A 26,159-nucleotide genomic window follows, 5' to 3' on the forward strand; every position below is an offset into this window, starting at 1 on the left:
GTGGGACAGACAGAGGAAGCACCTCTACTTCCATGGGCAGAGGAAGGGGGATCAGCTCCCAGCTCTGCCCCACCAACACCCCCTGGTGCCTGGCAGGGGAACAGGAATGTGCCACCTACTTTTGGGAAGCCAGGGTGGTGTGGAAGGTCAGCTTTCAGGGTGGCCCTGATGAAGCTGTGGGGTGCAGTTTTTCCATTGGCATTCGACTTAAGTAGAGTAGGTGTTGCCAAAACAATTTTCCTGTTGTTGGGTCACTGCGAGGTTAAGGAATGGTTCCCAAGACCCCTCTTACTTATGACACCAATAGCAAATGCAGGCATCCCTGAGACCACTGTGGGGTTTGATGATTTGCTAGAAAGATTACAGAGCTCACTGATCGCAGTTATTCTTGTGGCTATGGTTTATTATAGGAAAGTTTTGAAGATTAAAATCAGCCTTGGCAGGAGAATGGCGTGAACCTGGGAGGCGCAGCTTGCAGCGAGCCAAGGTCGGGCCACTGCACTCCAGTCTGGGCCACAGAGCCAGACTCCGTATCAAAAAAAAAAAAAAAATCAGCCTTGGGAAGAGTTGCAGAGAGGACAGAGTCCAGGAGGGCTCACACCTAGAGCTGGTCTCCACTCCTTGGGAGGCGTCCTCTTCTCGGGAGTTGTGGACAGTATTACTTTCCCGGCAGTGGCGAGTGTCAGCACATGTGGAGTACTGCCAGCCAGGGAAGTACGCGAGCCTTGGCGTCCAGGGTCATTATGGTGCTCGGCCACATGGATGTGTAGACTCCCTGCACTGCTGACCTCAGCCTCCAGCCCCTCTGGAGGGCGAGCTGATACCATGTGGCCCAGCGCTCCTGCTCCTCCAGGCCCAAGTCCCCCACTGATCAGAAGGCAGGAGTCAGAGCCCCGGTGCACCTCAGTCATTAACTAGTGTGTCATTGCCTCTGCAGGTTCCCAGCAGGATGCCCCGGCTCTGCAGGAAGCTGAAGTGAGAGGCCTGGAGAGGGCCCGGCCCACCCGGGGCAGGATGACCAAGGCCCGGCTGTTCCGGCTGTGGCTGGTGCTGGGTTCGGTGTTCATGATCCTGCTGATCATCGTATACTGGGACAGCGCAGGCGCCGCGCACTTCTACCTGCACACGTCCTTCTCTAGGCCGCACACGGGGCCGCCGCTGCCCACGCCCGGGCCGGACAGGGATAGGGAGCTCACGGCCGACTCCGACGTCGACGAGTTTCTGGACAAGTTTCTCAGTGCTGGCGTGAAGCAGAGCGACCTTCCTAGAAAGGAGACGGAGCAGCCGCCTGCGCCGGGGAGCATGGAGGAGAGCGTGAGAGGCTACGACTGGTCCCCGCGCGACGCCCGGCGCAGCCCCGACCAGGGCCGGCAGCAGGCGGAGCGGAGGAGCGTGCTGCGGGGCTTCTGCGCCAACTCCAGCCTGGCCTTCCCCACCAAGGAGCGCGCATTCGACGACATCCCCAACTCGGAGCTGAGCCACCTGATCGTGGACGACCGGCACGGCGCCATCTACTGCTACGTGCCCAAGGTGGCCTGCACCAACTGGAAGCGCGTGATGATTGTGCTGAGCGGGAGCCTGCTGCACCGCGGTGCGCCCTACCGCGACCCGCTGCGCATCCCGCGCGAGCACGTGCACAACGCCAGCGCGCACCTGACCTTCAACAAGTTCTGGCGCCGCTACGGGAAGCTCTCCCGCCACCTCATGAAGGTCAAGCTCAAGAAATACACCAAGTTCCTCTTCGTGCGTGACCCCTTCGTGCGCCTCATCTCCGCCTTCCGCAGCAAGTTCGAGCTGGAGAACGAGGAGTTCTACCGCAAGTTCGCCGTGCCCATGCTGCGGCTGTACGCCAACCACACCAGCCTGCCCGCCTCCGCGCGCGAGGCCTTCCGCGCCGGCCTCAAGGTGTCTTTCGCCAACTTCATCCAGTACCTGCTGGACCCGCACACGGAGAAGCTGGCGCCCTTCAACGAGCACTGGCGGCAGGTGTACCGCCTCTGCCACCCGTGCCAGATCGACTACGACTTTGTGGGGAAGCTGGAGACGCTGGACGAGGACGCCGCGCAGCTGCTGCAGCTGCTCCAGGTGGACCGGCACCTCCGCTTCCCCCCGAGCTACCGGAACAGGACCGCCAGCAGCTGGGAGGAGGACTGGTTCGCCAAGATCCCCCTGGCCTGGAGGCAGCAGCTGTACAAACTCTACGAGGCCGACTTTGTTCTCTTCGGCTACCCCAAGCCCGAAAACCTCCTCCGAGACTGAAAGCTTTCGCGTTGCCCTTCCCCGCGTGCCTGGAACCTGCCGCACGCGCACTCCAGTTTTTTTATGACCTACGATTTTGCAATCTGGGCTTCTTGTTTACTCCACTGCCTCTATCCATTGAGTACTGTATCGATATTGTTTTTTAAGATTAATATATTTCAGATATTTAATACGAAACGTGGAAGGGAACGCTGGAGTAAAATCTCCCCTCTGCCCGCCAGCCCGCCCGCTCCTGTGGTTTCTCTGGCTGAGCATGCGGCCGCCGGGAGGGGATGCTGAGACTGATGGAGCTGCCTCCAGGGCTCGGGCCACTCACAGGAGGAGGGCGGGGCCTGCACTTGAAGTCAGGCCGCACCTGTCTATTTTTGGAAGGGTAGCCGACAAATCCTTCCAGAGGGAAAGTTCTTTGTTTAAGTATTGTACTTGAAAAGGTCAATCTTCAGGGCTTCCTGTTTGAAGTCAAGTCAGAGGTAAACCGGTCAGTTACAGAAGCAAGATTTCTAACTCCAGCTGTTCCCGTTACTTTCTAGTTTAAATTATGGCTGTTAAGGCCGGGCGAGTGACTCAGGCAGGTAATCCCAGAACTTTGGGAGGCCCAGACAGGAGGATCGCTTGAGGTCAGGAATTTGAGACCTGGCCAACATGGTGAAACCCTGTCTCTACTAAAAATACAAAAAAAAAAAAAAAAAAAGTGAGTCGGGTGTGGTGGTGTGCACCTGTAGTCCCAGCTACTCGGGAGTTCTGAGATGGAAAGATTACTTGAACCCAGGAGGCAGAGGCTGCAGTGAGCTGAGATCGCGACATTGCACTCTAGCCTGGGTGACAGAGCGAGACTCCATCTCAAAATAAATAAATAAATAAATAAATATGAATACATTATGGCTATTAAGGCTGGGCACGGTGGCTCATGCCTGCAATCCTGGCACTTTGGGAGGCTGAGGGGGGAAGATCACTTGAGCCCAGGAGTTCAAGACCAGCTTGGGCAACAGAGCAAGGACCTCGTCTCTGCAAAAAATAAAAAGGACGTGGTGGTGCACATCTGTAAACCCAGCTACTCGGGAGGCTGAAGAGGGAGGATCACTTGAGCCCAGGAGTTCAAGATCAGTTTGGACCACATAGCGAGACCGTGTGTCTACAAAAAATAAGAAAATTAGCCAGACATGATGGTGCACACCTGTAGTCCCAGCTACTCGGGAGGCTGAGGCAGGAGGATCGCTGGAGCCCAGGAGTTAAGGCTGCAGTGACCTGTGATCATGCTGCTGCACTCCAGCCTGGGCAGCAGAGCAAGACTCTGTTTCTAAATAGACAGAAGATAGATAGGTAGATAGATAGATTAAATAAAATAGAAAGTAAACTTTGGCTGTTGAGGTATACAGTTGGCAGGAATAGAGTGGGTTGGCGTTTATCTCTAGACTGTGCTGGATGACAGTACCCAGCGTCACCGAGAAGAGGCTCCGTGTGACTGTCTCTGTGGCTTTCTGGTTGGTTTTGCTCCAGTGCCTTCACCCTCAAGGACACGGCTGACCTTGAACCCTCAGGTTTGATGGGCCCCGTCTTGATAAAAGTGTCAGAGGAGGCTCTGGAAACATCTGGCTGAAACTCCTTTGCTATTTCTGCTTCTAAGCCATAGTTGGAGAGACGGTTGCAGTCATTTCATGGTTTCAGGCACCCTGCTTGACCTGTCTTCCTCGTGTGTGGTGTTTGTCACTGCTGCCCAGTCCCTGGTTGCTGGCCGTGCATGGTTGGGATGTCCCCCAGGGTCCCCTGTGTGTGGTGTCCCTGTGTTCCCCAGGCTCAGGTGGGCTCGTGTAGGTCTTGGCCCCTGAGTGCCTGCTTGCCTCAGGTCTCCCCTGTGTTAGACACCTCCTGCCTTCCTTTCTGAAGCTTTGCTTTCTTTTAGTTTTGTTTTGTTTTGTTTTTGGAGACAGGGTCTCGCTCTGTCATCCAGGCTGGAGTACAGTGGTGCGATCACAGCTCACTGCAGCTTCAACCTCCAGGGCTCAAGTGATCTTCCCACCTCAGACTCCCAAGTAGCTGGGGTTGCAGGTGAGCCCCAGCCTGCCCAGCTAATTTTTTATTTTTAGCAGAGATGAGGTCTCACTGTGTTACCCAGGCTGGTCTCAAACTCCTGGGCTTAAGTGACCCTCCTGCCTCACCCTCCCAAAGTGCTGGGATTACAGGCATGAGCCATCACAGCTGGCCCCTCCAATTTTTTTATTATGATAAGAATTTTTAATTTTAAACGTACCATCTTAACCATCGTTAAGTGCACCGTTGTGTGGCATTAGCACGTTTGTATTGTCGTACCACCATCACCACCATCCTCTCCAGAGCTTTCTCATCTTCCCAAACGGAAACTCTGTCCCCATTCAGCGCTTGCTCCCCACTGGTAGAAGGCAGCATCTTCCACTCTCTGATTTCCACTACCTGAGCTCCCTCAGAAGTGGAGTCACACAGTATTGGTCCTTTTGGGACTGATGTACTTCATGTCATGCAGTGTCCTCCAGTTTCATCTGTGTCATGGCAGGTGTCAGAACTAACTTCCTTTCTGAGGCTGAATAATGTCCCATTGTGTGGAAGAGGCATGATTTGTTTATCTGTTCATCAGTTGTTGGACACGGAGTTGCTTCTGCCTTCCTGTGAATGTGGATTGAATGCTGCTGTGAACAGGGTGTCAGTGAATCTGCTGAGGGCTTGTTTTCCATATTCTGGGCATGACCCTTTGTGTCTGCCTCTGCTGGAGCACCTCCCCGGGATGCGTTTGTTTATAGGATGTTCAGACGAATGTCAGAACCCACTGGGTGGTTCACTCACTGAGGGGGTCCCGCGTCCCCTCCATTTCTGCATTCCCAGTTCTTGTTGTGGTTCCTCTGAGGGTCGGTTTTCCTGAGCACCTGGGGTGTTTGCAGGGATGTGGAGGGGTTCCTGGAGAAGACACCACCCACATCCACGCACCTGCCCAGATTCCCGGGCCATGGTCAGGGCCACCGCCCGTGGGGATGACTCCGGAAGGGAGTGGCAGAAAAGGGCCTGCTGGGCCCAGGGGAGGCATCTCCGGGAAGAGAGGGAGGTGTGAGCGGGGAGAACCCACTTCCTCTGATTCTTCCCTGTGTCCCTGATGCGCAGCACCACACTGCATAGAGACATTTGGCTCTGTTTTTTTCTTTTTCCACTGAAACACAGCAAATTATACATTTTATGAAAATTGGCATTGTACAAGTGGAAAATTTAACCATAAACTTAAACTCTTTTATCCTGTTGGCCTCCATCCTCCAGCTGTGTCCACACTTTGAGCACAGTCATGAGAATGACTTGGTTGGGTGTGGGGTCGTGTCACAAGCCCTGTCTCTTGTGTGATGGCTGTGCCTCGAATCAGTGGGAGGGCACCTCTCCCGTTCACAGTTGGGCAAGGCCTGGGCTGGGCGGCCTGGCTGCTCCTGGACTCGCCTCCCAGTGTCTGATGCTGTGTATTTTCCATCTGCCCCAGGAATTTGACACAGGTGTGACTTGCGGGTGTGTGGGTGACGCCTCCCTCCCTTTCCTCTGAAAGCATCTCATGCTTCTTCATTCGCTGATACTTACAACCCCCAGTGGATATTTAGTGGAGTTTGCGGTAGTGCTTTTGCCATTTATTTGAACTATTGGAAAAATTTCAGGTTTGGTTTTGGCCCTATGTCTTGATGGAGGGCAAGGATTAGGATTTCAATTTATCTTCTCGGTGAGGTCTGAGCACGTCTGTGCCCTGAGGTGAGTGGTTTGGTGAAGGTGGGGCTTTAACCTAGCTCTGCCACTTAGGAATCGGAACACACACACACACACACACACACACACACACACACACACACGCACACACACGCACACACACATCAGGATATTTTTCTTGTTTCCTTCTTCCAGAGGGTGTAGGAGTTGTATTCCATGTTCGCTGCTGCAAACCCTCCGATGAGGCCAGCTGTGTTCATTGGGGCCTGGATGGCCACGCCTCTCTCTCCCCACCCTGTCTCCTGCACTCAGGTGAGAGGCTGGCAGGGCTGCCGCAGGGATGGAGAGTGAATGCAGGGTGGCTAAGCCCTGGTTCCCATGAGGGACAGTGACACGGGATGGGAGCAGCCGTCTGAGCTGGAAGCTGTGGACATTGTCCTTGTGTGGGTCCAAGCAGAGTGGGTGGCGTGTGCATTTTGTGAACATGTGATCTGCTTCCTGGTGCAGACCAGGTCTCCCCAGAGGGACCCTCCTGAGCTAAGCTGCCTGGGGCACCTGTCCCTGGATGTGAGCTGCCTTGGTTGTACCTTGGTGGGGGGACCTTTCCTGCATCTGTTGGTTCAGCATGGTGATAGGTGTTTCCCTCTGGCAGGACATTGGGGCCACACCAACATCCCCAGAGTCTTCTCCCTAGTGCCTCTGAAAGGAAGCCCGGGATCCTGGTGGCACTCCCCTCCATGTGTGCTCACCCGCCTGGATGGAGGCAGCCGGGGGGAGTGGCTGAGACTCTTGGCAGAGAGCTGGGGACGCTCTGTTCTCATTGGCAGCCCCGCCCTGAAGAATAACAGACTCCCAAATATCACACAGGCTGCAGATACTGTCCAGCCCCCGAGGATGCCATCACCAGGCTGGGGCGCTCCCCTGCCCATTATCCAGGGGTAACTTTTGCTCACTTATTTATAAGCCACACATCCTCTTCTACCCTACCAAACCTAAGAATATCAAAAGGGAAAGCTTGGCTTGCATGGACGTAATTAATCTAAAAGTGTTTAAACGTTTCTCCAGAGCGCTGGAGTGACTGCACACGTCTGTTGTGTTTTGCCTGTGTGCATTCCTCCTCCTGGTCAGACAGCCCGTCTCTTCCGCCCTCTCCCTTAGCCCAGGAGGGCTGAGCCAGGCCCTACCCACCCAAGCCCAAGGGCAGATGCACCTGAGCCATTGCCTCCCATGGTTGATACGGGGCAGGGCTGATTTCCCAACCTGGACCCCTGAGACCCAGTGCCCTTAGCTGTGAGTCTCTGGGAAGAGGTTTTGGCAGGCGGAGGGGATGGACGTTACAGTGCTGTGACCACCTAGAAAAGCCATCCTGGGACTGAGACCAACTGCCGAGGGAGGAAGGGCCACCAGATCAGGGGCCGGGACGGGGTGAGCACCTGAAGCCGGCTCCACTTGTGCTTCTCAGCTGTGCGCCTCAAGGAATTTGCACTGGCTTCAGCTAATTTGGGTTGGATTTCTAGCGTTTCACATACAGGATCTAGACTCACACACAGTTGCATTAATATGTTGGTGTTTGATAAACTAGGGTTGAAGGAGTTCCATCAGTAAAGAGAGAAACCACATGACCTGAGGATGCAGGGCACTGTTGATGTGGACACGAGCCGTTTGTTAGCATCATGAGATTTTAGAAACATGTTCTTACTCTGCCAGGACCCAGGGATAGGTGAGGCTGTCCTAGTGGGATACTGTTTCACCAGCAGAGAGATTAATTGGAGAACGTGGGATTTTTTTCCCCTTTGGAAATAATTTCTTCTTCTTTTTTATTTGACAGGGTTTCTTTCTGTCATCCAGGCTGCAGTGCAGTGGTGTGATCATAGCTCACTGCAGCCTCGACCTCCTGGGCTCAAGTGATCCTCCCACCTCAGTCGCCCAAGTAGCTGGGACTACAGGCATGCACCACCATGCCCAGCTAATTTTTACATTTTTGGTAGTGGCCGGGTGTGGTGGCTCACACCTGTAATCCCAGCACTTTGGGAGGCTGAGGTGGGCGGATCATGAGGTCAGGAGATCAAGACCATCCTGGCTAACACGGAGAAACCCCGTCTCTACTAAAAATACAAAAAAATTAGGCGGGCATGGTGGCAGGCACCTGTAGTCCCAGCTACTCGGGAGGCTGAGGCAGCAGAATGGCATGAACCTGGGAGGTGGAGCTTGTAGTGAGCGGAGATCGGCGCCACTACACTCCAGCCTGGGTGACAGAGTGAGACTCTGTCTCAAAAAAAAATTTTTTTTTGGTAGAGACGGGGTCTTGCCTTGTCACCCAGGCTGGTCCCAAACTCCTGAGCTCAAGTACTCCTTCTGCCTCAGCCTCCTAAAGTGCTGGGATTACAGGCGTGGGCCGCCACGTCCAACAGGAATAATTTCTCAGTGCATCTCTGATGGGGAGGCTAATGAGGAAAGGACACCTGGTTTGAAGGCTTCTCTGTGTCTGTCCGTGGGCGCTACTGATCTGAGCCAAGCACCATTCCACAGGCGTGCCTGAAATGACTCCTGTGGCTGTCATGGTGCCATCTGGAGAGCATTTGCTCACTGTAATGCTCCCGTCACACTTGTCTGATGAGGATCTGTTGGTTGACTTTGACAGTGATAAACGAACACAGCCTATCTGGGTGTTTTTTGCACTTTACTTATAGTTTGGGGGTTTGAAGTACTGGCTAGAAGCTGGCGGAGTGTGTGTGTGCAGGTGTGCGAGTGCGTGTGCAAGTGTGCATGCAAGTGTGTCTGCGCTTGTGTGTACGAGTGTGTGTGTGTGTGTGTGTGTGTTTGGAGATTTGGATTTGAAAATTCTAGCTCAGGTCTTTGGGGTGCTGTTTGACCTGAACTCGGTGAAAGGCAGAGGGTCCCAGACTTTCCTGGGACGATGGGAACTGGGCACCCCCGATGAGGCTTGGGTGTGAGTAGGAGCGGGGTGGGCCACTGAAGAGAAGACAGAATAGGCCTGTAGGGCCAGCCCGAGGTACCCACAGTGGAGGGTCTACAAGCTGATTTGGGAGGTGGTGTTTTATACCTATAGTCACCTTCTATCTTAGATAGGAATTCACCTTCACACTTGTAGAAACTGCCAAGGAGAATGCCGCCGCGCAGGTTTATCTGGTAGAATAAGCTGTTTGAACAAAGGTCTGGAGGTTGCACAATCCTGTGTCATTCTGGATTTGTCTTGGGGTCGGGAATCAACGATACTTCTTGTGCCGTCGTTTCTCCGGCCGTGTGAAGTTACCACCTCGTGAGTGGTAATAAGTTAGCGTGTCTAAATGCACTTTGAAATCCCAGGATAAAACAGCCAGGCCCTGTCTTTTTTCCTTCTCTAAGCACCATCCTTGCTTAGCAGAGACACGGCTGCGTCTCTCAGGCTGTGGGGCAATGTTCTGCTTATAATGTTTCAAGAGGTTCAAAGCCTGCAGGCCCCATGCTCCGTGAGAGTCTTGACCGGGGTCAGCAGGGGCGGCTGGGCTTGACTTGAGAATTCCCACAGGGCCCGAGGGAAGACCAGAGCAAGAGCGAGGAGCGTGTGGAGCCCTATGTGGCCTGCGATATTGGGGTGGCGTCCAGGCCCGCCTAGATGGGGGAGGGAGACAACAGAGCTGCTACCTGCTCACCGCAGACCCAGGGGCCCAGGGGGAGCGGCCTGGGACCGGCAGTGCCTTCCAGCCTTGGTCTCCTGCCCCTGGGCTGGAGTTCCTCTTTTAGGCACATTTGGAATAGGAACCTTAAAAATGCTTTCTTCACTCGTTTAAATACGAATGATAAGAATATGGCTGCGGGGGGCAGCTTATGCCTGTAATCCCACCATTTTGGGAGCCCAGGGCAGGAGTATTGCTTGAGCCCAGAAGTTTGAGACCAGTCTGGGCAACATAGTGGGAACTTGTCTCTACGAAAGCTAAAAGAAAAAGCTGTGCATGGTGGTATGCACCTGTAGTCCCAGCTACTTAGGAGGCTGAGGTGGGAGGATCACTTGAGTCTGGGAGGTCAAGGCTGCTGTGAGCCATGATTGCACCACTGCATTCCAGCCTGGGTGACAGAGCGAGATCTTGTCTTAAAAAAAAAAAAAAAAAAAAAAAAGTGTTGTATTTTATCATTAGAAGGCCATCCTGTTTAGGAGAGTGGGTTTCTCATAAGAAAAGAAAAGGTTGACCTTGTAAGTATATTTTCTTGGGTGAATTGTGGTGGTGGTAATGATTTTAACTGGTGTTAATTTCAATTCTTTTAAAGGTTGTGGTAAAATACATGCAACATAAAATGTGCCCTCTTCCCCATTTTTAAGTGAACAGTTCAGTGGCATTAAGCACATTCAGGTTGCCTGCCACCGTTACCGCCATCCATCTCCAAAATTCTCTCCATTTAGCAAAACTGAAACTCTGTCCCCATTAAACACTAGCTAGCTCCCCATTCCCCCGCGCCCCCACCCCCCAGCCCCTGGCACCAACCATTCTACTTCCTGTCTCTGAATTTGACTAGGGACCTCCTGTAAGTGGATTTGTACAATATTTGTCCTTTTGTGTCTGGCTTCTTTCATGTAGTATAATGTCTTCCAGGTTTATTCATGTTGTAGTCAGAATCGCCTTCCTTTTAAAGGTTGACCGATATCCGTTGTATGGACAGACCACACTGTATCCATTCACCCACGGATGGACACCTGGGTTGCTTCCGTCTCTCGGCTCTCATGAATAACGCTGATGTGAACACGGGTGTGCAGATACCTGTTTGAGTCCCTGCTTTTTTCTTTTGAGACAGAGTCTCGCTCTGTCGCCCAGGCTGGAGTGCAGTGGCACCATCTCAGCTCACTGCGAGCTCTGCCTCCCAGGTTCAGGCCATTCTCCTGCTTCAGCCTCCTGAGTAGCTGGGAGTACAGGTGCCCACCACCACGCCTGGCTAATTTTTTGTATTTTTAGTAGAGATGGGGTTTCACCATGTTAGCCAGGATGGTCTGGATCTCCTGACCTCGTGATCCGCCCGCCTCGGCTTCCCAAAGTGCTGGGATTACAGGCATGAGCCACCACGGCTGGCCGAGTCCCTGCTTTTAATTCTTTGGGGCAAGGGTCCCCAACCACCTGGTGATGGACCAATACTGGCCTATGGCCCCTTAGGAACCGGGCTGCACAGCAGGTGGTGAGCGGCAGGTGAGCGTGCATTCCCACCTGAGCCCCGCCTCCTGTCAGATCAGCGGCGGCATTAGATTCTCATAGGAGCAGGAACCCTACTGTGAACCCTGCATACCAGGGTTCTCCACATGACAGTCTAATGCCTCATGATCTGAAGTGGAACAGTTTTTTGTTTTTTGTTTTTTCTAGACAGAGTCTCACTCTTTCGCCTAGGCTGGAGTGCAGTGGCATGATCTCGGCTCACTGCAACCCCTGCTTCCTGGCTTCAAGTGATTCTCCTGCCTCTGCCTCCCAAGTAGCTGGGATTACAGGCGCCCGCCACCATGCCCAGCTAATTTTTTTATTTGTTTATTATTATTATTTTTTGAGGTGGAGTCTCGCTGTCACCCAGGCTGGAGTGCAGTGGTGCAATCTCGGCTCACTGCAACCTCTGCCTCCTGGATTCAAGCCATTCTTGTGCCTCAGCTTCCCAAGTAGGTGGAATTAATAGGCATGTGCCACCATGCCCAGCTAATTTTTGTATTTTTAGTAGAGCAGGGTTTCACCATGTTGGCCAGGCTGGTCTCACTCTTGACCTGAAGTGATCTGCCCACCTCGGCCTCCCAAAGTGTTGGGATTATAGGTGTGAGCCACCGTGCTCAGCCTGAAGTGAAACAGTTTCATCCCAAAACCATACCTCTGCCCCATCCATGGAAAAATTGCCTTTCATGAAACCAGTCACTGGTGCCAAAAAGGTTGGGGACCGCGGCTCTGGAGTATATGCCTAGTAGTAGGAGTGTGGGGTCATATGGTAATTTATCTTTAATTTTTGGAGGAATTGAATTTCAGTTCTTATTATTACCAAAAATTCTTAAAACTCTTACAAATGGCATGGGCAAGTAGGACACAGTCGGGACTCTGCAGCCGAGTTTGCCTCCTTGAATCCACACAAGCACAGGAACAAAGACAGAACTGCTTCCCTCCCGTTGGGTCTCTGGCGGACAGTCAGGTATGCTGAGGGAGACACCGTTCTCAAACTCCAGGCTGGGTGGTTTCCGGAGGGTCCACTGGTGGTCTCATCTCTTCTCCCTCAAACCATGGATGGTGCCTTTTAAAGAAAATGACACTGGCCAGGTGCGGTGGCTCATGGCTGTAATCCCAGCACTTTGGGAGGCCAAGGCAGGTGGATCACCTGAGGTCAGGAGTTTGACACCAGCCCGGCCAACATGGTGAAACCCTGTCTCTATTAAAAATACAAAAATTAGCTGGGTGTGGTGGCGGGCACCTGTAATCCCAGCTACTCAGGAGGCTGAGGCACGAGAATTGCTTGAGCCTGGGAGGCAGAGGTTGCAGTGAGCCGAGATCGTGCCATTGCACTCCAGCCTGGGCAACAGAGTGAGACTCTGTCTCAAAAAACAAACAAAAATCAAAGTGCCAACCTCTGGGCTGTCCCCTCCTGGCCTGCCTTGTTCCTGAGCTCACCAGGGTTCTCCACTCTGTGGCACTGGCTTCAGCCAGCACCAAGGCTAAAAGAGCCCATTCAGAGGCCAGAGAGAAACTGTTAGGCTCAGAAACCGTGGGCCAGGCCAAGACAGAGAGATTCTGAGGCATGGTTCTGGAATGGGTTTTTCCGCCCACAGGCACTCAAGGACGACGGCATTGGGAGATGGCTGGGTGGAGAGTCTGCGGAAGGCAAAAATCCCCTACTCCCCCCGGGCTCCTTCACAGTTTGTGTGTCCTCATAGAGCAAGCAAGTTCTGTGAGCCTCATTCAATCATCTGAGGTTCTTCCCAGGAAAATTATAGTGGGAACTCTGGCTTTGATGAAACTGCTTTTATTGCAAAAAAACCGGGGCCTTAAAAAACAATCTGGATGAAACGGTTTTTGCCGTTTCAGTTGGTTCTCTCCCAATGTGTCTTCCTTCCAGTAGGTTTCCAGAATATTTTGGTTTCAAAATTTGGGGGCACAGATTTGCAAAGTGGATTTCGACATGTCAGGTTTCAAAGGGGTCTGGCTTTGAAAGTAGTCTGGGCTTCTAAAAGGTTTGATTGAAAACTGGTTTGGTTCTGAGGCGTTCCAGAAGCTTCTCCCAGAGTCCAGAGCCCCCCCAATGGTGCTTTGGGAAGGGGGCCAGGCAGGGCGTCCTGGTGAGTGGACGTAGGGTGGGCAGGGCCACTCTTGTCCTGGGAGGTTGTGGAGGGCTTGGCACGCCCTGTCTCAGGCCTGGCTCTGGGTGGATGTTTTGTGTCTTCAGAAAAAAGCTGTGGGATATTTCTCCTCCAGCCACCCCCACCCCCAGGGCATTCGAGAAAAGGGTGCTTGTCTCTTGGTGAGAGGGCCACAGTTCCTTCAGTTTCTCTGTTCCTACGGGCCCCTTTCTTTTCCTTTTTGAGACGGAATCTCACGCTTACTGCAACCTATGCCTCCCAGATTCAAGTGGTTCTCATGCCTCAGCCTCCCGAGTAGCTGGGATTACAGGTGTGTGCCACCACATCCGGCTAATTTTTTGTATTTTTAGTAGAGACGGGGTTTTCCCATGTTGGCCAGGCCGGTCTTGAACTCCTGACCTCGTGATCTGCCTGCCTTGGCCTCCCAAAGTGCTAGGATTATAAGCGTGAGCCACCACGCCAGGCTCCTTTCATCCCTGCCTCAGCCTGCACGCCAAGCTCCCTGGGTGCCCGTCCACGGGTGTCACCCTTTAAGGAGAAAGTGGCCTGGGGCTGGGAACAGGACTTTGTAGGGAAGGACAGCGCGTGTGAGAAAAGGCGTGTTGATGGGCACGCCAGGGTTTAATGGACGGCTCTTTGAAGGCATGGGCTGAGCCAGAAGGAATTGTCATGATGATCAGTCTCATTTCCAGAGGGGGAAAGGGAGACCCAGGCTGCGGTGACCCACTGAGGGCACAGGATCAGTGAGAACCCAGCCCTGGCTTTGCCCAGACCTCTCAAGGGCACTTCGTGGGAGCATTGCCGACTGTTGTGGCATCTGTCCCTGGCCTTGCCCCCGTCCGTCTCTGCACAGCCCAGGTGGGTCTGAGCCAGCCCCAGGTCTCCAGGGTCCCAGCCTAGCCTCTAGAAGAGCCAGCAGCAGGGCTGGAAGGGAAAGCACATGCTGGGCCTTGGGGCTGCCTTGGACCTCAGGCCGTTGACAAGGAAAAGCGGAGAGTTGGAAAAAAGGACAAATAGCTGAGTGCCAGCCGCAGTCCAGGGGACGGGAGCCTCGTGCGACTCTGAGTACTGTCCAGATTGGCAGAGGGGAGGAGAGAGGAGAAACCCAGGCTCTGAGGAAAAACCTCTCCAGCCCAGGGCGTGGCCTGGCATTAACCCACTGCAGCCCCAGGAAGTGGTTCCACCCCAGGCAGCCAACAAGGCGGTGCCTGAACTATGTCTGTGGATGACGGAGCCACGGCCTGTCCCTCAGGGCTCAGTGCTGCGGCTGTGTCCAGAGAGCCCTGGCTATGCCCATGTCTTCCCGTTCCTTACCTGCCATGAGAATGAGATGTCCGGGGACCTCCCTGCTCCAGCTGGGGCCTGTGGGGCTTTGTCTGGTGTCCCAAGCACCTTGGAGATGTCATTTCTAACATTTTAACCCAGGAATCCCCTGACCAAGGCACAGAGCGCAAGGACATGATCGAACAGCAAAAGTTCTGGTACAAGATCGACCATGTGGGGTGGTGAGTGCTACAGCCCGGGCCTCACATCCTGCTGTCCCTGTGGGAAATTGGAGCGGTCCCAGTGCCCACTGCCAATGCTCTGGCTCCAGCAACCCCGCCTGGTGGATCCGTCCCACGCAGCCTGGCCTGAAACACTGCCCAGCCGCTGGGTCCAGTAAGACAGAGCCTCGAGTCATTCTGCCGAGAGGATCCAGAAACAGACTTTTTCTGGGGTCCTGGTGGCTTCTGGCCCACGGGGAGCCCCTGGGTCCCAGCGATCCAGCCCTGCTGTGCTGCGGGGTGCAGGGCCCAGCTGCGGGGCAGAGGAGAGTGGCCCCCAGGGGCCAGCAGTGCGAGAGGCACACTGAGGCACATTGGCAGGCCTGGGCTGCAGAGAGCCTGAAGGTCATGGGGTAGCTGATGGAAGCAGGAAGACCCCATACAGCAGCGACCACTGAGGCTGGTGCTGCGCTTTCTCAGGGAATTGAGTGTAGGCTCCCACTATCCCGGCCACTGGCTTCCTCCAAAGCCTCCTCCTCTTACATCAGCAAACCTCCTGTTCGGTGACCCCCTCAGTGACCCTCTGTGCTTGCCTTCATGGTCCTGCGCATGGAGGATTTAGGGTCAGCGTGGGAGTCAGAGGTCATTTCCCATACCCCCTCAAAGGCGGCTTCTTGCTGTGGTCCCCACACTCTGACACCCTCTTCTGAAATGAACACTTTTTTTTATTGTTGTTGAGATAGAGTCTTGCTCTGTCGCCCAGGCTGGAGTGCAGTGGCATGATCTTAGCTCACTACAACCTCCACCTCCCAGGTTCAAGCGATTCTCATGCCTCAACCTCCCGGGTAGCTGGGATTACAGGCATGTGCCACCACGCCCAGCTAATTTTTGTACTTTTAGTAGAGATGAGGTTTCACCATGTTGGCCAGGCTGGTCTCGAACTTCTGACCTCAAGTGATCCGCCCGCCTCAGCCTCCCAAAGTGCTGGGATTACAGGCATGAGCCAGTGCGCCCGGCCACAAACACATTTTTTCTTTAAACAAGTGAAAACGAGTTTATTAAGAAAGTTAAGAAATAAAGAATGGCCACTCCATAGGCAGAGCAGCCTAAATAAACACTTTTTTTTTTAAGCAGAGCCTCGCTCTGTCGCCCAGGCAGGAGTGCAGTGGTGCGATCTCAGCTCTCGGCTCCCTGCACCCTCCATCTCCTGGGTTCAAGTGCTTCTTCCCCAAGTAGCTGGGACTATAGGCATACACTACCATGCCCAGCTAATTTTTCTCTTTTTAGTAGAGACCGGATTTCTCCATGTGGGTCAGGCTGGTCTCGAACTCCTGGCTTCAAGTGATCTGCCCTCCTCGGCCTTCCAAAGTGCTAGGATTACAGGCATGAGCTGCCGTGCCTGGCCACAAACATATTTTAAATTTGAACAATAAAGGAACTGGGCCAGGAAGTGTGGAGTTGGGGAGACCCTGCTCTCGCCAGGTGCCTTCCTGGCAGGTGGTCTCTGCCTCCCCTTGCACCCCTTGAATGATGGGGGGCTCCCTCTGTCACGGCCCCTGCCAGGCTGGATAACCAACTTCACTCTTATACCCGTCCGAATCTGCCCCCTGTTAATGGCACCCACCAGTCCTTGTCCAAACCTCGAAGCTCAGGACCTCACAGAGCACCACGCCCTCTTCTATGTCAGATGCACCTGGATCTCAGTAAATGGCAATGTCTTCTCTACCCGGGACTGAACAAAACCCATTCCTCCTATGAAAGCCGATAAGACCTGGGGGCAGAGCAGCCCGCCTTCTGCCCCAGCGGCTTTAGGGGACACCGGCCACCCACCCTCAGCTTCTTCCTCCACTTCTTGGAGAATGTTTGGGATGTGGGTGGAGACTGGCAGAGAAAAGCTGGTGTAACCTTCTGCAGGGGTTTCGAGCAATTCTGAATCTCAGCTGGTGAGGAGGCCAAAACCTGCTGTGCTTAGCAGACTGGTCATGTCTTCTTTCTTTCCTTTCTTCCCTTTCTTTTCTTTCTTTTTCTTTCTTTCTTTTGGAGTTTTGCTCTTGTTGCCCACGCTGGAGGGCAGTGGTGTGATCATAGCTCACTGCAGCCTTGAACTCCTAGGCTAATTTTTATTTATTTATATTTATTTATTTATTTAGAGATGGAGTGTCACTCTGTCACCCAGGCTGGAGTCCAGTGGCACCATCTCTGCTCATTGCAGCCTCCGCCTCCCAGTTCAGGTGATTCTCCTGTCTCAGCCTCCCAAGTAGCTGAGATTACAGGCGTCCACCAACACGCCCGGCTAAATTTTTGTATTTTTAGTAGAGATGCAGTTGCACCATGTTGGCCAGGCTGGTCTCGAACTCCTGACCTCAGGTGATCCACCCTTCTTGGCTTCCCAAAGTGCTGGGACTACAGGCATGAGCCACTGCACCCGGCCTTCTTTTTAAATAAATATACATTTTTTGAGACAGGGCCTTGCTCTGTTTCCCAGGCTGGGGTGTAGTGGCACGATCTCGGCTCACTGCAAGCTCCACCTCCCAGGCTCAAGCCATCCTACCTCAACCTCCTGAGTAGTTGAGATCACAGGTGCCCGCCACCATGCCTGGCTAAATTTATATTTTGTGGAGATAGGGTCTTGCTATGTTGCCCAGGCTTGTCTCAAACTCCTGGGCTCAAGCAATCCTCCTGCCTTGACCTCCCAAAGTGCCGGAATTACAGGCCCGAGCTGCCGTGCCTGGCCTGGTCACATCTTGAATGGAATCAGGCTCCGCGTTTTCCAGATACCTCCCATATTAAAAAAGAACTGAGGCCGGCAGCAGTCACACTTCCCAGCCCTTCCCTGAGATTGGGTCTGGCGGGAGTGTGCAGACTGGCTGCAGGACTCGGGTGTGCGTGTGTGCACCTGTGTGTGCGTGGGTGCAAGGGCGTCTGTGTGTCATTTTCTTACAGGAAGGCGTGGGCCGATGACCAGCTGGAAGTGCAGGTTCATGTGTCCTCAGACAGTGGCTGGTGCCTCATGCTAGCTTCTGGCTCTGACCAGGGTAACAGAGCAAAGAGGTCCTTTCCTCAGGTGGGTGGAGCGGGGCTTGAGCACAGTCCACGTGCAGAGATGAGTGTGGACTCGGAAGACCCTGTCCCCCTTGTATCACTGTGTAGAGGAGGTCTTGAGGTCATTGCCCTACAGAAACCAGGCTGGGTGCGGTGGCTCACACCTGTCATCCCAGCACTTTGGGAGGCCGAGGCGGGTGGATCACCTGTGGTCAGGAGTTTGAGACCAGCCTGGCCAACATGGTGAAACCCGGTCTCTACTAAAAATACAAAAATTAGCTGGGTGTGATGGCAAATGCCTGTAATCCCAGCTACGTGAGAGGCTGAGGCAGGAAAATCGCTTGAACCCGGGAGTTGGAGGTTGCAGTGAGCCGAGATTGCGCCATTGCACTCCAGCCTGGGCGACAGAGTGAGACGCCGTCTGAAAAAAAAAAAAAAAGCCTAAAGAATTATCTCCCTGGGGCTGAGGTGCCAGCTCTCCACACCTTCCCACGAGGGTGCCTGCTGAGGAGGGACAGTGGAAGGGGCCCCTGCAGGGCTGGGGGATGCCTCTGAGCGTTCCAGGCAGGCAGACACAGGCGGGAGCCCCTGGAGCTGTGGCCTCCCCACCCAAGGCTTCCAGCTCCTTCCTGTGTGGGGTCTCAGACACGCAACCTACCCGGACATCCAGGACAGTGTAGCTTCTTCATCTCCGGCATGACCCGAATTTCCTCAGGGCCCCCCACTCCCTGGGGAACAGGAAGAAAATATGCATTCCACCCTCACTGACATACACAGCACACAGGCACCTACGTACACACTTGCACACATCCAGTGTCTCAGCCCGTGGCCGCTTCTGCCCCACTGCCCGTCTTTGTAACAGGACACAGGTGCACACCTGGGGCCCAGGGCTCTCATCCAAGCTGGTATGTCCCACCCCCCCACCCCCATCCCAGGCACCCAGAATTTTCAGCCCAGAATCATGGGAAACTCCCGTCAGGCCCACACAGTGCTGAGCCCAGAGGCTGAGCCCAAGCCTGCAGGGCTTGGGGGAGGTGAGCTGCTCTCAGCTTCCCCCAGCCTGGCCTGGCATCTCCTGGACCCCCACAGGGGTGGCAGCTCAGCCCCTTGTGGGTTTTTGCTTTGGGGGGACAGACTCTTGCTCTGTTGCCAAGGCTGAAGTGCAGTGACACGATCTCGGCTCACTGCAACATCCACCTCCCAGGTTCAAGCGATTCTCCTGCCTCAGCCTCCTGAGTAGCTGGGATTACAGGTGCCCGCCACCACGCCCGGCTAAGTTTTGTATTTTTAGTAGAGATGGGGTTTCGCCATGTTGGCCAGCCTGGCCTCGAACTCCTGACCTCAGGTGATCTGCCGGCCTCAGCCTCCTAAAGTGGTGGGATTGCAGGCGTGAGCCACCGCGCCTGGCCCTATTCCAGGATCTCAGTGCTCTGTCCTGGGCAGGGCACTTCCCGGCCTCTTTGATTCTGGCCAAAATGCTGAGCCTGTCCTGCAGCCCTGGGAGTGGCCCCCAGACCTTCCACTGCCCCAGGAAGGGCTGACGCAACTATTCCCACCAACCAGTGAGACCTGTGCCTGCCCGAGGAAGGTGTGAGCCGGGCCACTTAGAGGAGCTTCATCTGGGGTGGATCCAGCCTTGAGTCCTGGACCTGCAGCCTGGCACAGGGCTCCTGGAGGGGCTGCATGGGGCTGGGCAGGCCGGGCCCTGGGCATCTTCCACCAGGGGGCAGCCATGGCTCAGGAAAGCGGCCTGCGGCGCACCCGTGGCTAAACCTGGCTGCACGCAGGGCGCGGGATGGCCGGCCAAAGTGCAGGTGCACTTGGTAATTCAATGTCTCCCATGGGTCTGAGAGCCCTGAAGCCACCCAAGTGAGCATCCCTCCAGCCCTGAGGCCACCCTCCCGAGCCTCTGAGACACGGTCCCTGTGTGGGTGGCTGTACAGTTCCGGTTCTGGACAGGCCGTGGGGGGCACAGGAAGTGGCTGCCCAGCCCCCTGGGCGGCTGGACCAGGAGGGCACTGGGTGATCTGGGGGCCCCGTGGCAGGGCTGGGCCTGGTCACCCAGGCTCTGTCGCCCTCATGATTCCTGTCTGCTGGGCCCCACAGCGCCCTCAGCACCATGCTGGCCACGCTGGCCGGAGCTGCCCTCCTCCCGCCAAATGCTGTCCGTGAGGGCGACCTGTTTCCAGTTTGAACCAAGTTCACACTGACTCCACCACTCGCTTGCTGTTGGGTCACTGCTCTGGGCCCCTCTGGGGGACTCGAGGAGCTGAGTGGCTCCGACTCCCCAGGCCTTAAGCCCCAAGATGCGCTGCCAGGACCACGCTGGCTGAGGTCACTCTTTGAGCCCCTCCCCCGCAGGTGGCTGAGCACACACAGTCCAGCCAGCCGAGGTGGCCCCGAGGGCAGGAACGTGGCATCTCTTCCCACCAGTCAGTGGCTCTGGGGGTACAAGGAGGTGTGGGGGGAAGGAGGCAGCAACCGCAGGTCAGAAGCTGGAAGCAGAGGCCACTCAGCAAACAACACAGCCGAGCCAGAAAACCCAGTCCCAGGGCTGTGAAGAGCTGGGGCCGGCCTCATGGGGGCTCCCCAGTTTCCCCTCCCCTCCCCTCCCCTCCCCTCCCCTCCCCTTTGCTTCCTTTTCCTTTCCTTCTTTTCCTTCTTCTTTCTTTCCTTCCTTCCTCCCTCCCCTCCGTCCCTCCCTTCCTTCCCTCTCTCCCTCCCTCCTTTCTTCCTTCCTTCCTCCCACCCTCCCTTTCTCCCTTCCTTACTTTCTCTTTTCTTTTCTTTTCTTCTCTTTTCCCTTCCTCCCTCCCTCCCTCCCTCCCTGTCTCTCTTTCTTTGTTTGATGGAGTCTTGCGTCTTCACCCAGACTAGAGTGCAGTGGTGTGATCTCAGCTCACTGCAACCTCCACCTCCCGGGTTCAGGCAATTCTCCTGCCTCAGCCTCCCAAGTAGCTGGGATTACAGGTACATGCCAGGACCCCAGGCTAATTTTTGTATTTTTAGTAGAGACGAGGCTTCACCATGTTGGCAAGATTGGTCTCGAACTCCTGACTTAATGTGATCCACCTGCCTCGGCCTCCTAAAGTGCTGCGATTACAGGCATGAGCCACTGCACCCAGCCTCTTCCTTCCTTCCTTCCTTCCTTCCTTTTGCTCCCCATCCCCCCTCCCCTTCCCCTTCCCTCTCCCCTCCCCTCGTCTTCCCTTTGTCAGGGTCTTGCTCTGTTGCCCAGGCTGGAGTGTAGTGATGCAGTGAGCTGTGATTGCACCACTGCAGCCTAGAACCTCCTGGGCTCAAGGGATCCTCCAGCCTCCTGAGTAGCTAGGACTACAGGCATGCACTACCAGGCCTGACTTTTTTGTTTTAATTTTTTTTTTTGTAGAAATGGGGTTTTACTATGTTGTCCAGGCTGGTCTTAGGGTTGAATTCCTCCTGCCTCAGCCTCCCAAAGTGCTGGGATTACAGGCGTGAGCTGCCGCACCTGTCCAGGATTGTGCTGAATATGTAGATCAATTCGAGGAGCGCTGCCCATCCATCCTTGAACATGGGTCCCCTCTCCATTGACTTCAGCTTCTTTTAATTTGTCTCAACAATATTTTGTCTTTTTTGGCATATAAGCCTTGCACTTTTTTTTGTTACATTTATTCCTAAGTATTTTGTTATTCTTTATGCTATTGTGAATGAAATTGTTCTGTTATTTCTATTTTGAGAATGTTTGTTGCCAGTATATGTAAAATAAAACACAATTTATTTATCTATCTATCTATCTATCTATCTATCTATTTATTTATTTATTTTGAGACGGAGTTTCGTTCTTATTGTCCGGGCTGGAGTGCAGTAGCACAATCTCGCCTCACTGTCACCTCTGCCTCCTGGGTTCAAGCGATTCTCCTGTCTCAGCCTCCAGAGTAGCTGGGATTACAGGTGCCCACCACCACACCTGGCTAATTTTTGTATGTTTAGTAGAGACAGAGTTTCACCATGTTGGTCAGGCTGGTCTCAAACTCCTGACCTCAGGTGATCGGCCTGCCTCGGCCTCCCAAAAGTGCTGGGATTACAGGTGTGAGCCACCAGGCCCAGCCTACAATTTATTTTTATACATTCATCTTATATCTTGCTACCTTACTAAGCTTTATTAGTTCTAATAGCTTTGGGGTGATTTCTCAGGATATACAGGATGATCATCTGTGCATAAAGATAGTTTTACTTCCTTTCCAATCTGGATGCTTTTAATGTCTTTCTTTTGTCTTATTTCATTTTGGTTTTCCCTTATCACACTGAGTAGAGCCTGCAGTATAATGCTGAATAACAGTGGCACATCAGATGTCCCACTCGCTTTGTCCCCGTTAGAGGGAAAATATTCTAGCATTTACTGTTGTATACTTTAGCTGGGCCAGGCACAGTGGCTCACGCCTGTAATCCCAACACTTTGGGAGGCCGAGGCAGGAGGATTGCTTGAGCTTAGGAGTTTGAGACCAGCCTGGGCAACAGAGCAAGATCCTGTAAAAAATGCAAAAAAAATTTTAAGTTAGCTGGGTATGGTGGTGTGCTTCTGTAGTCCCAGCTACTTGACAAGCTGAGGCAGGAGGGTCCCTTGAACCCAGGAGGTCAAGGCTGCAATGAGCTATAATTGTGCCACTGTGCTCCAGCCTGGGCAACAGAGTAAGACTCTGTCTCCAGAAATGTATATATATTAAATATAAAAATTTTAATATATTGTATATATTTTATATATTATATAATACTTTATATATAATATACAGATTAGCTGTACATTTTTCATAGATGCCTTTATCAGCCTGAGGAAATGCCCTTCCATTTCTAGTTTATTGTGTGTTTCTATCTTAAATGGGTTAGATTTTCTCTAGTGCTTTTCCTGCAGCTATTGAGATGGTCATGTGGTTTTTGTCTTTTATTTCAACAATGTGATGTATTACAGAAATTGATTGCTGAGGGCTGGGCACAGTGGCTCACGCCTGTAATCCCAGCACTTTGGGAGGCCGAGGTGGGCGGATCACAAGGTCAGGAGATCGAAAGACCATCCTGGCTAACACGGTGAAACCCCGTCTCTACTAAAAATAAAAAAAATAAAAAAATTAGCCAGGCATGGTGGCAGGCACCTGTAGTCCCAGCTACTCAGGAGGCTGAGGCAGGAGAATCACTTGAACCCGGGAGGTGGAGCTTGCAGTGAGTTGAGATCGAGCCACTGCACTCCAGCCTGGGCAACAGGCAACCCCACCTCTCAAAAAAAAAAAAAAAAAAAAAAGAAAGAAAGAAATTGATTGTTGAATATTAAACCAACTTTGCATTCCTGGAGTAAATCCCGGTTGGTCCTCATGTGTGATCTTTTTTTTTTTTGAGACGGAGTCTCGCTCTGTTGCCCAGGCTGGAGTGCAGTGTTGTGATCTCGGCTCACCACAAGCTCCGCCTCCCGGGTTCAAGCCATTCTCCTGCCTCAGCCTCCCGGGTTCAAGCCATTCTCCTGCCTCAGCCTCCTGAGTAGCTGGGACTACAGGTGCCCGCCACCACGCCCAGCTAATATTTTGTATTTTTAGTAGAGATGGGGTTTCATCGTGTTAGCCAGAATGGTCTCGATCTCCTGACCTCGTGATCTGCCCGCCTCGGCCTCCCAAAGTGCTGGGATTACAGGCGTGAGCCACCGCGCCCAGCTGTGTGATCATTTTTATATGCGGCTGATTCGGTTTGTAATCTTTTGTTAAGGATTTTTGCATCTATGTTCATGAGGCTAGTCCTCTGTACTTTTCTCGTCATGTCATTTTCTGACCTTGGTGGAAGGGTAGTACCGGCTTCGTAGAGTGAGGTAGGAAACACTTCCTCCTCTTTTATTCTGTGAAAGATTTGGCATTATTTCTTCCTTCATTACTTGGTAGAATTTACCAGTGAATCTATCTGGGTTGAACTTTTATTTGTGAGAAGATTTTAAATGACTAATTCGATGTCTTTAGTTGTTACAGATCTTGTCCAATTTTTGGTTTCTTCTTAAGTCAGTTTTTAAAGTTTGTGCCTTTACAGGAATTCATCCATTTCATCTAAGTATTTTACTTTGTTGGTATAAAGCATTCGTAATATTCTCTAATAAGCCTTTAGTTTCTGCGTGGTCACTGACATCCCCTCTTTAATTCCTGAGTTTGATCATTTGTATGTTCTCTCTCTCTCTTTTTTTATTATTATTATTTTTTGAGATGGAGTCTAGTTTTAGATCTCTGTATTTATCCTACTTTGGGTTGACTGAGCTTCTTCAATTTGTAGATGAATGTTGTTTTAATCAAATTTGGGAAATGTTTGGCCATTTTTGTCTTCAAATACTTTTTCTGTCCCTTCTTCTCTCCTGGGACTGCCATTACATGCGTGTTGGTACAGCTCATATTGTCTCACAAGTCTCTGAGGCTCTTCTCATTTTTCTTTAAATTTTTTTTTCTCTGTTCTTCAGATTGGACAATTTTTTTTTTTTTTGAGATGGAGTTTTGCTTTTGTCGCCCAGGCTAGAGTGCAATGGCACGATCTCAGCTCACTGCAACCTCTGCCTCTGATTCTCCTGCCTCAGCCTCCCGAGTAGCTGGGATTACAGGCGTGCACCACCATGCCTGGCTAATTTTTGTATTTTTAGTAGAAACGGGGTTTCACCATGTTGGCCATGCTAGTCTCAAACTCCTGACCTCAGGTGATCTGTCTGCCTTGGCCTCCCAAAGTGCTAGGATTACAGGTGTGAGCCACTGTGCCCGGCCTCTGATTATTTTTTTCTTATTTATTTATTTTAAGACAAGATCTCGCTCTGTCGCCCAGCCCGGAGTGTAATGCGATGATCATACCTCACTGCAGCCTCGAACTTCTGGATTCAAGTGATCCTCCCACCTCAGCCTCCCAAGTAGCTGGGACCACAGGCATGCACCACCATGCCCAGCTGGCCATGGGATATACTTATATTGAAAAAGTGAATTATTATTTATCTGAAATTCAAATTTAATTGTACATCCTGTTTGTGTTTTTCTAAATATGGCAACCCTACCTGGGGGGATCTTCTTGTAGTAATTAATGTGGTGAGCTGGGGGTGCTCCCATGTACCTGTTTCCTTCCCATCCTCATTCCCATTGGATGACCTCACTTTGAGATGGAGTCTTGCTCTGTCCCCCAGGCTGGAGTGCAGTGGTGCGATCTCGGCTCACTGCAAGCTCCGCCTCGTGGGTTCACACCGTTATCCTGCCTCAGCCTCCCGAGTAGCTGGGACTACAGGCGCCCGCCACCATGCCCCGCTAATTTTTTGCATTTTTGGTAGAGACGGGGTTTTACTGTGTTAGCCAGGATGGTCTCGATCTCCTGACCTCGTGAACCACCCGCCTCGGCCTCCCACAGTGCTGGGATTACAAGCATGAGCCACCGTGCCCGGCAGATTACCTCACTTTTTATTTCACCAAGGAAATTACAGCAACTGCAAGAGACCTGCCGGGAGCCCTCACCACATCCTCCTTCCACCCGCCCTGAGTCTGCACTCTGCCCCCTCCACTGCCACGAGGAAAGGACTGCTCCCACCTGCCACAGACCCCCATTGTGCACATGTCACATGAGCCTGTGGACAAGCCCTGCCACGCAGGCCCCTTCCTGTTGTGTTTGTATTGCCTGACAGCACACCATTCCTGACTGGTTCCTGTATATACCCATTTTACAGATAAGAAAACTGAGGCTCAGTTTAAGGCACAGATTAAGATTATACAACCAGCCGGGCATAGTGGCTCATGCCTGTAATCTCAGCATTTTGGGAGGCCAACGTGGGCGGGTCACTTGAACTCAGGAATTCAAGACCAGCCTGGCCAACATGGTGAAACCCCATCTCTATTAAAAATACAAAAATTAACCAGGCGTGGTGGTGGGCACTTGTAGTTTCAGCTGCTCTGGAGGCTGAGGCAGGAGAATCACTTGAACCTGGGAAGTAGAGGCTGGAGTGAGCCGAGACTGTGCCACTGTGCTCCAGCCTGGACGACAGAGCAAGACTCCATCTCAAAAAAAAAAAAAAAAAATAAGATTATACAATCAATAAGATCTGATAGCTACAGTATAGTATAAAAAATAAGAAACGGTAATCCCAGCACTTTGGGAGGCTGAGGCAGATGGATCACTTGAGCTCAGGAGTTTGAGACCAGCCTGGCTAACATGGCAAAACCCTGTCTCTACTAAACATACAAAAATTAGCCAGGTGGGGTAGCGTGGGCCTGTGGTCCCATCTACTCAGCAGGCCGAGGTAGGAGAATCACTTGAACCTGGGAGGCATAGTTCGCAGTGAGCCGAGATCACGCCACTGCACTCCAGCCTGGGTGACACAGCAAGACTCCATCTCAAAAACAAAACAA

At 52.8% G+C, this 26,159-nt stretch overlaps 1 protein-coding gene across 4 annotated transcripts in view; it reads left to right on the forward strand.

The window, feature by feature from the left end:
• CHST12 (carbohydrate sulfotransferase 12) overlaps nucleotides 1-12,387 on the forward strand; it is a 39,575-nt gene extending 27,188 nt beyond the window's left edge. For all 4 annotated transcript variants that reach the window (XM_032145676.2, XM_032145677.2, XM_058434368.1 and 1 more), the window contains exon 2: nucleotides 938-12,387. In XM_032145676.2, the coding sequence (XP_032001567.1) occupies nucleotides 1,015-2,259 (1,245 nt within the window). In that variant the 5' untranslated portion in view covers nucleotides 938-1,014 and the 3' untranslated portion in view covers nucleotides 2,260-12,387. The remainder of the gene's footprint in view (nucleotides 1-937) is intronic.
• The last annotated feature ends 13,772 nt before the right edge of the window (nucleotides 12,388-26,159 follow it).

This window comes from Hylobates moloch, unplaced genomic scaffold (assembly GCF_009828535.3).
Source record: "Hylobates moloch isolate HMO894 unplaced genomic scaffold, HMol_V3 SCAFFOLD_24, whole genome shotgun sequence".
NCBI classification, from domain to species: Eukaryota; Metazoa; Chordata; class Mammalia; order Primates; family Hylobatidae; genus Hylobates; species Hylobates moloch.